General features: G+C 30.9%; 1 protein-coding gene and 1 long non-coding RNA gene across 2 annotated transcripts; one reads left to right on the top strand and one right to left on the bottom strand.

The window, feature by feature from the left end:
* Positions 1 to 2281: 2281 nt before the first annotated feature.
* On the top strand, positions 2282 to 3034 carry LOC142230317 (uncharacterized). The gene is made up of 2 exons (XR_012720647.1): positions 2282 to 2734; positions 2899 to 3034. It is a non-coding gene; the product is annotated as an uncharacterized LOC142230317 (long non-coding RNA).
* A 4203-nt stretch (positions 3035 to 7237) lies between these two features.
* On the bottom strand, positions 7238 to 9139 carry LOC142229601 (U3 small nucleolar RNA-associated protein 15 homolog). The gene is made up of 2 exons (XM_075300171.1): positions 8932 to 9139; positions 7238 to 8874 (listed from the first exon to the last, which is right to left on the bottom strand). Exons 1-2 carry the CDS (start codon positions 9019 to 9021, stop codon positions 7381 to 7383), a joined length of 1584 nt encoding a protein of 527 aa, XP_075156286.1. The 5' UTR covers positions 9022 to 9139; the 3' UTR covers positions 7238 to 7380.
* Positions 9140 to 9502: the final 363 nt, after the last annotated feature.

Genomic DNA, 9502 nt, shown 5'->3' with positions numbered 1-9502 from the left:
CTTTTTGTGAACATTTTATTTCTATACAAAATGTTGTCAAAATTTTATTTCTATAGAAAATTTTATCAAAATTTTATTTCTATAGAAAATTTTGTCATAATTTTATTTCCATAGAAAATTTTGTCGAAATTTTATTTCTATAGAACATTTTGTCAAAATTTTATTTCTATAGAAAATTTTATCAAAATTTTATTTCTATAGAAAATTTTATCAAAATTTTATTTCTATAGAAAATTTTGCCAAATTTTAAATTCTATAGAAAATTTTCTCAAAATTTTATTTCTTTAGACAATTTTGTTTCCATAGAAAATTTTGTCGAAATTTTGTTTCTATAGACATTTCGTCACAATTTTATTCCTATAGAAAATTTTGTAAAAATTTTATTTCTATAGAAAATTTTGTCAAAGTTTTATTTCTATAAAAAATTTTGCCAAATTTTAATAATTCTATAGAAAATTTTCTCAAAATTTTTTTCTATAGAAATTTTTGTGAACATTTTATTTTTATAGAAAATTTTATCAAAATTTTATTTCTATAGAAAATTTTGTAAAAATATTATTTCTATAGAAAATTTTGTCAAAATTTTATTTCTATAGAAAATTTTGTAAAAATTTTATTTCTATAGAAAATGTTGTCAAAATTTTATTTCAATAGAAAATTTTGTCAAGATTTTATTTCTATAAAAACATTTTCAAAATTTTATTTCTATAAAAAATGTTGTCAAAATGTTATTTCTATAGAAATTTTTTTCAAAATATTATTTCTATAGAAAAATTTGTCAAAATTTTATTTCTATTGAATATTTTGTCAAAATTTTATAAAAATTTTATTTCTATAGGAAATTTTGCCAAATTTTAATTCTATACAAAATTTTCTCAAAATTTTATTTCTATAGAAAATTTTGTGAACATTTTATTTCTACAGAAAATGTCAAAATTTTATTTCTATAGAAAATTTTGTGAAAATTTTATTTCCATAGAAAATGTTGTCGAAATTTTATTTCTATAGAACATTTTCTCGAAATTTGATTCCTACAGAAAATTTTGTAAAAATTTTATTTCTATAGAAAATTTTGTCAGTTTTGTTTCTATACAAAATTTTGTCAAAATTTTATTTCTATAGACAATTTTATTTCTATAGAAAATTTTGTCAAAATTTTATTTCTATAGAAAATTTTGTCAAAATTTTATTTCTATAGAAAATTTTGTCAAAATTTTATTTCTATAGAAAATTTTGTAAAAATTTTATTTCTATAGAAAATGTTGTCAAAATTTTATTTCAATAGAAAATTTTGTCAAGATTTTATTTCTATAAAAACATTTTCAAAATTTTATTTCTATAAAAAATGTTGTCAAAATGTTATTTCTATAGAAATTTTTTTCAAAATATTATTTCTATAGAAAAATTTGTCAAAATTTTATTTCTATTGAATATTTTGTCAAAATTTTATAAAAATTTTATTTCTATAGGAAATTTTGCCAAATTTTAATTCTATACAAAATTTTCTCAAAATTTTATTTCTATAGAAAATTTTGTGAACATTTTATTTCTACAGAAAATGTCAAAATTTTATTTCTATAGAAAATTTTGTGAAAATTTTATTTCCATAGAAAATGTTGTCGAAATTTTATTTCTATAGAACATTTTCTCGAAATTTGATTCCTACAGAAAATTTTGTAAAAATTTTATTTCTATAGAAAATTTTGTCAGTTTTGTTTCTATACAAAATTTTGTCAAAATTTTATTTCTATAGACAATTTTATTTCTATAGAAAATTTTGTCAAAATTTTATTTCCCCGTGTAAAAATTGGGGGATCCAATCCTATCTAATAATATCAAATTGGATCTAATTGGATCTGTTCAGATATTGGTTCAGACATAATTAGATATGCACAGATATGCTATATATGGTGCTAGATCTGGTTAGATATAATTGCAGATCTCATCATATATATTATAATATCTAATTATATCTGGCATATCTAATAATATATGCTTGGATAGGACCATATATAGCACTATATCTAATAAGATATGGTAGATATAACATCATATCTGACTATATATGGGGTTAAATACGGTCCAAAATATAATAAAAAAAAATCATGAACAAGTTAAAAAGATTTTTGAAATACACGTCTACACCTCAATGTCATTATGTCAAATGTCAACGGGGCATCACTTCTAAACAAATTTAACGCCAGACTAGCTGAGAAAATTAAGAAATTTAATATAATTGTTTTAAATTTGTTCCTTTGATAAAGTGTATATCGTTTCCTTTATTGCGGAGATTATGTAGGTAAGTAGATTGTATTTGTTATTTCCTTAGTAGTCATTTTCATATTGTTTTACTATTTTCTAGATTTGGAAAAAAAGGAAACCTCAGTGGTGTACTGGTTAACATGCCCGCCTTGCATTCAAAATGTCACGGGTTCAGTCCCAGTTCCGACCAACACCAAAAATTATTTCGGCGGTGGGTTATCTCCTCGCAGTAATGTTGGTGACATTTCTGCTTCAAAGATTCTCTAAGTTGTTTCAGCGCAACGTGAAATGCCGATAGGTCTCGATTATAGCAAGGAGGTCCCATGTTATTGAGCTAATTATTGAATCGAGCAGCAGTCAGTGATAAGTGAGATGTTGATCACTGTGATGTCATGATGGTCTGAATAGTATGTATGAGCCTAAAATAACAGCCTATCGCTATACCTAACCTAATCCCGAATACACTTTAAATGTGAGTATTAAAAGCAACATAAAATTATATGGCAATTTTTATTGCAACTTAAAGAAGAATGATCTAAAACAATACTAATACTTGCTTACATAGTTCAATATATTCCCATATTTGTTTATTCCTATATTTGTTTAATAATTGTTTTTTACTTAATTTCATTGCAGATTGCCTTAACGCTGTAATACTTTAGTCGCGTGTCTATGTCCAAAGCAGAAGAAACAAACGAAAAAACCCTTGGACAACACTCTAACTCAACTGTCAATACTCTTAAATAGCTTTGATGGATCAATTTAAATTAAACATATTTATTATGCACATACTTTTTGTCTGTATTATTAAATAAAACTATTGATTTTATATACAAACTAGCGTAACCCGGCCCGCTTCGCTGCGCCTTCCGAAGCATATTTGGAGGAATATTTTGCGTTAACTTAGTCAACTATATCCTTCGTGCTGAAAACAAATTCGAAAAGATTTGAATTCTTTTAAACAAATTGGACTACTTGATTTTTCGTTTATAGGTGCACATACGGCGGGAGAGGGTGTACCTTCTTCTATATTTCTTGTGAATTTTAAGTGTGGTTCGTCAAGGAAAGGTATCCTTCTCCTCAACATATCTGAAAATTATGCTCTATATTATAATAACATACAAAGAATTACTGTTTCCCATCCAATAAATCGGAAAAAGCAAAAATAGTAACAAATTTTACCACATTAACATTTGCTAAAATGTTGGAAAATGATGCACCCTCTACGTTGGCTGCCAATTTCATGTAAATTTAAGTTCTTTACTAAAAAGAAGTCTGGCAGAAGCCTGTGCAAAAATCATAAAATTATGTACCGAGTTCCCATTTACGGACAACCCTCTACTTTCAATTTAAGAAAAAAAAACGGACAAAAGGGAACCCTCCCCCACATTCGCTCCACTCCGACCTGATATCGGACTACCACGTACCCTATATTAATTTCGCAACTACTCAATGGTCCCTATAAATTCTATCGAAGTAAATCGACAAAGTTTATTTCAATTTTCCCCTTCCCCAACCAGATATCGAAAAATTATATACTAATTTAAAAATCATGTATAAATTTAATCACCTCCTCCCACGTTCCCTGTAAATTTCAAGTAGATCGGCGATGTTTAAATTTTGCTCTATTGTTTTAAAGGGACGTCACTTTCCCCGATACAATATCGACAAACACCGTAGTGAATAGCACTGAAAATGAAAATTCTTGAAACTTTCCTTCAAGTGTGGGGCAAGGAAGGTTGCCTCTTCGTTCATAACCTTCCCCCACTGCCTATGTAAATTTCAAGAAAACTTAAGAATTGTTGTTTTTTTTGCAGTTTTAGAGGAGGACCTCCTCCCCGACTAAATATCGAAAAGTGATGTAGCGTATCTTTTGTAAACGTCCCAGAAAATGTCAAGCAAATTATAAGCCTAAAGGGGCGGCCTCTCTTCCGTCCAAATATCACAAAATCTGGTATCAACTATTAATATCGTAACCTCTCCCCAGTCCTCTGTAAATTTCAAGTAACTCGGTAAAAGTTTAATTGTTTCTCTGTATGTACTTAAGAGAAGCGGATGTCTCCCTATGCCCTTTTATTTTTATTAACCCATTTTTTCCGTAAAATTTCAGTCGGGGGAGTTTAGTTTTGTTTGTACTTTCAAACAAAAAAAAAAATCGGGCAAAGGGTGGTCCCCCTCCCCGACCAAATATCGAAAAATAATGTAGCGGATTTTTGTCTAGATGCCAACCCCAACATTCAATGAAAATTTCAAGCAAATCGCATAATTTTGTTCCAAGTTTCAAAAAGTAGGGCAACGGGGAGGTCCCCCTCCCCATCCACATATGAAATCATCGGGTACCCCATATTAATTCCATAACCTCACCACATGTTCTCTGTAAATCTCTGATAATTTAGAGAATTTTAGTTTTTTCACTGTACTTAAAAAAAAAGTCGAACAAAGGGGAGGCCCCCCTCCGCCACCAAATATCGAAATAAAAAGTAGCGGATCTTTGTCTAGATGCCAACCCCAATCTTCAATGAAAATTTCAAGCAAATCGGTCAACTTTGGTCTAATTTTCAAAAAGTCGGACATAGGGGAGGTTCCTCTCCGCGACCATATGTCAAAAAATTAGGTACCCTATTTTCAGCACATGAGTGCCCCCCACGATCTCTGAAAGTTTCAAGTAAATCGGTTCAGCCGTTTTCGCGCCAACCCGGAACATACAAATAAACAAACAAACAAATAAACAAACATAATTTGAATTTTATATATATAGATTATGGGCTTTTATGTGTTGAAAGATCTCGAAAGATACAATTGTATCAAATAATATACAATTATATAAAATTAGATCTGATTAGATGTGTCTCATTTTTGAGATCTGATCAGATCCAATTTCATAGTATTTAGATCTGACCAGATATAACCATTTTTCGGATCTGCTCAGATCTGACCATATATTGGCTCAGATCTAACCATATCAAATCAGATCCCCCAATTTTTACACGGGTCTATAGAAAATTTTATCAAAATTTTATTTCTATACCCGTGTAAAAATTGGAGGATCCAATCCTATCTAATAATATCAAATTGGATCTAATTGGATCTGTTCAGATATCGGTTCAGACATAATTAGATATGCACAGATATGCTATATATGGTGCTAGATCTGGTTAGATATAATTGCAGATCTCATCATATATAGTATAATATCTAATTATATCTGGCATATCTAATAATATATGGTTGGATAGGACCATATATATCACTATATCTAATAAGATATGGTAGATATAACATCATATCTGACTATATATGGGGTTAAATACGGTCCAAAATATGAAAAAAAAAAATCATGAACAAGTTAAAAAGATTTTTGCAATACACGTCTAAACCTCAATGTCAACGCCGTCAGGGGCATCACTTCTAAACAAATTTAACGCCAGACTAGCTGAGAAAATTAAGAAATTTAATATAATTGTTTTCAATGTGTTCCTTTGATAAAGTGTATATCGTTTCCTTTATTGCGGAGATTATGTAGGTAAGTAGATTGTATTTGTTATTTCCTTAGTAGTCATTTTCATATTGTTTTACTATTTTCTAGATTTGGAAAAAAAGGAAACCTCAGTGGTGTACTGGTTAACATGCCCGCCTTGCATTCAAAAGGTCACGGGTTCAATCCCAGTTCCGACCAACACCAAAAATTATTTCGGCGGTGGATTATCTCCTCGCAGTAATGTTGGTGACATTTCTGCTTCAAAGATTCTCTAAGTTGTTTCAGCGCAACGTGAAATGCCGATAGGACTCGATTATAGCAAGGGGGTCCCATGTTATTGAGCTAATTATTGAATCGAGCAGCAGTCAGTGATAAGTGAGATGTTGATCACTGTGATGTCATGATGGTCTGAATAGTATGTATGAGCCTAAAATAACAGCCTATCGCTATACCTAACCTAATCCCGAATACACTTTAAATGTGAGTATTAAAAGCAACATAAAATTAGATAGCAATTTTTATTGCAACTTAAAGATGAATGATCCAAAGCAATACTAATACTTGCTTACATAGTTCAATATATTCCCATATTTGTTTATTCCTATATTTGTTTAATAATTGTTTTTTTTACTTAATTTCATTGCAGATTGCCTTAACGCTGTAATACTTTAGTCGCGTGTCTAAGTCCAAAGCAGAAGAAACAAACGAAAAAACCCTTGGACAACACTCTAACTCAACTGTCAATACTCTTAAATAGCTTTGATAGATCAATTTAAATTAAACATATCTATTATGCACATACTTTTTGTCTGTATTATTAAATAAAACAATTGATCTCATTTTATATACAAATTATGGGCTTTTATGTGTTGAAAGATCTCGAAAGATACAATTGTATCAAATAATATACAATTATATCAAATTAGATCTGATTAGATGTGTCTCATTTTTGAGATCTGATCAGATCCAATTTCATAGTATTTAGATATGACCAGATATAACCATTTTTCGGATCTGCTCAGATCTGATCATATCTTGGCTCAGATCTAACCATATCAAATCAGATCCCCCAATTTTTACACGGGTAGACAATTTTGTCAAAATTTTATTTCTATAGAAAATGTTGTAAAGATTTTATTTCTATAAAAACATTTTCAAAATTTAATTTATATAATAATATTATAATAATTTAGAAAATTTTATCAAAATTTTATTTCTATAGAAAATTTTGTAAAAGTTTTATTTTATAGAATATTTTGTCAAAATTTTATTTCTATAGAAAATTTTATCAAAATTTTATTTCTATAGACAATTTTGTCAAAATTTTATTTCTATAGAAAATGTTGTAAAGATTTTATTTCTATAAAAACATTTTCAAAATTTAATTTCTATAAAAATTTTTCTTTGTATGCCATGATTAATTTCATTTAACACACATTTTAGTAGTTGTTAACTTTGTAATTTTCTATTCCGGTTATAAAATTAAATTAAGTCATATTTTCCATAATTTTGTTTTATTCTATAACAAATTTAAACCTAGATACATACAAAGTATATGCTGACTATAAAATAACTCTACAAATTAATATTAAATTGGTAAAAATATAGTATGTTTGTACAACACCACGCAAGGTCCACAGCTATACTGTAACCACTGATGACTCCTTTGCCATAACAGACTGTTTCAAATTCGTCGTAGTACTATCATCGCGGACAAAATGAATCATATCATCTTGATGGTTAGATGATACATTTGAGGCTGCTGTGAGCAGTTCTAGAGAACCTTGTAATTCCAGAAGTTCATATGTCATATTCAACTCACGTTCTAGAACGTAAGAAAGTTCAAGGAATTTTTTGCCTAATGTCCCTGAAAACGTGTGTATTTTGTCTTCATATACATCGAGAAGTATTGTGGCAACATCGATTAAAACTCTCATAAACCGATGTTCGCTAATATAGCGACATATGAAACTGATAATTTGCATTAAGGAGTTGTCATCACGGGGGGCCAAGGCACGATGCATACCTTTGCGGTGTATTAGCTCCTGCATAACACTTACAATTATTTCAGGCGATTTAGAAGTAAGTCCTCGACCCATAACAGAATCCAAACATTTGCTGTATTCATAACGTTTCAAATGCTTATCGTATTTCTCCAAGCGTTGTCTATGTTCTAGAGTTACTTGATGATCGACATCTATGTCAGCCTTGGGAGTCATAATAGTAGCTCTGCGTCGTGTTTTCACTTGTTTAGGCTTGGAAGGGGCTTCCATATTCTGTATAGAAATAAGACCATCAACCATACCTGCAACCACGGTTTGGTCATTGGGTGCAACACCTAAACTCAATACAGCATTGGGAAAATCAAGTGTGTGTACGGTCTGATATGAGGAAACGTCGTAGATTTTAACATGACGATCTAGTCCTCCAGACATGATACGTTTGCCATTCGATCCAAGACGCAAACATGTTACTGTCTTATGATGCTGAGACAGTTTTGTTAGTAAACGACATCCGGCAAATGCATCCCACACACGAACTTCAGTACCTCCAGCACTAATAAAAATACCTCCAGTAGGCAAGAACAATAAAGACTCTACGGGACTGCCATGGTCTACACTCATTGTGACCTCCTTGGTGCGTGTGTCGTACAACTTAATTTTACCATCATATCCTCCAGAAACTATGACATCAGCTGAAACGGGGTTAACAGTCCCCGCTCGTATATAATCTTCATGTTCAGCAAACGTATGGAGTGACTTTTCACTGGCAACATCCCATAGCTTCACTGTTTTATCATCAGAGAAACTAACAATGTGCAACAAATCGGATGTGAAGTTAACCCTATGAACTGGAGCCTTATGACCTTTAAACAAGCGCAAAACATTTTTGCTGGAAGTATCAAACAATTTCACCAAGCCTTGTTCATCACCAGCTACCAAAAGCCGTCCATCTTGTCTGAAGGTACCACCATAAGCTGTCTCTTGAAAACGTGACAAATTTTTGACAACGAGTTTTGTAATGGGATTGTATATTTGCACTCGTACCGAGCAGGTGACTGCAAAGTAGTGAGGTTCTATAGGTGAGAAATCGACATAATCTATTGCACCAAATTCTTTGACAAGTGTTGGAACCTGTATAAGAAAAAAAGAATTTCAAGGAAGCTCTTCAAATAACGACGAAGCACTCACACTCAATCGTTTCCAATATTCTGTGTCTGGCGTAACTACTTGTCCAGTCTTCGGATATTTCTTTATGTTTAGCGGTTTGAAACTAGTCATCCTTGGCCACTTAAACTATCTTTGCTACTTAACAAAAAATATGTACGAGATTAATTGAAATTTCCCCCAAAAAAATGTTGTGGTGCGCTTAAATGTTTTGACATACAGAGCCGCACGTGCTGTCAATAACAAGGGAATTAGTGAAATCAACGTAACGCAATGTGATAAGTTTATACATTACGTCAGACGTGCTACGTTCTCATGGTATAATGTTGCGGTATACCTACAACTAATTTCTCTTATCCGAATGGAATGTTTTCATTCGACTGAAAAAATAGAACAACCCTGCCAACATTTTTTGAATTTGGGGACTCTTTTGAGAATCCCCACTCGTCGGAAAAGCGCCGTCACTATTGAGAAGTTGTACCACGCCAAGTTACTACAAAAATGTTTCGCATGAGTGCAATTATTAGGTGCCTTTATAGATCAATTTAGAACGACGCCAATAAGGGACCCTCCAAACAATCAGAAAAAGTGCATT

Source organism: Haematobia irritans, chromosome 3 (assembly GCF_050003625.1).
Source record: "Haematobia irritans isolate KBUSLIRL chromosome 3, ASM5000362v1, whole genome shotgun sequence".
NCBI classification, from domain to species: Eukaryota; Metazoa; Arthropoda; class Insecta; order Diptera; family Muscidae; genus Haematobia; species Haematobia irritans.
Note: the sequence above shows the minus strand (reverse complement) of the source record. Positions and strands in the feature narration are given on the sequence as shown.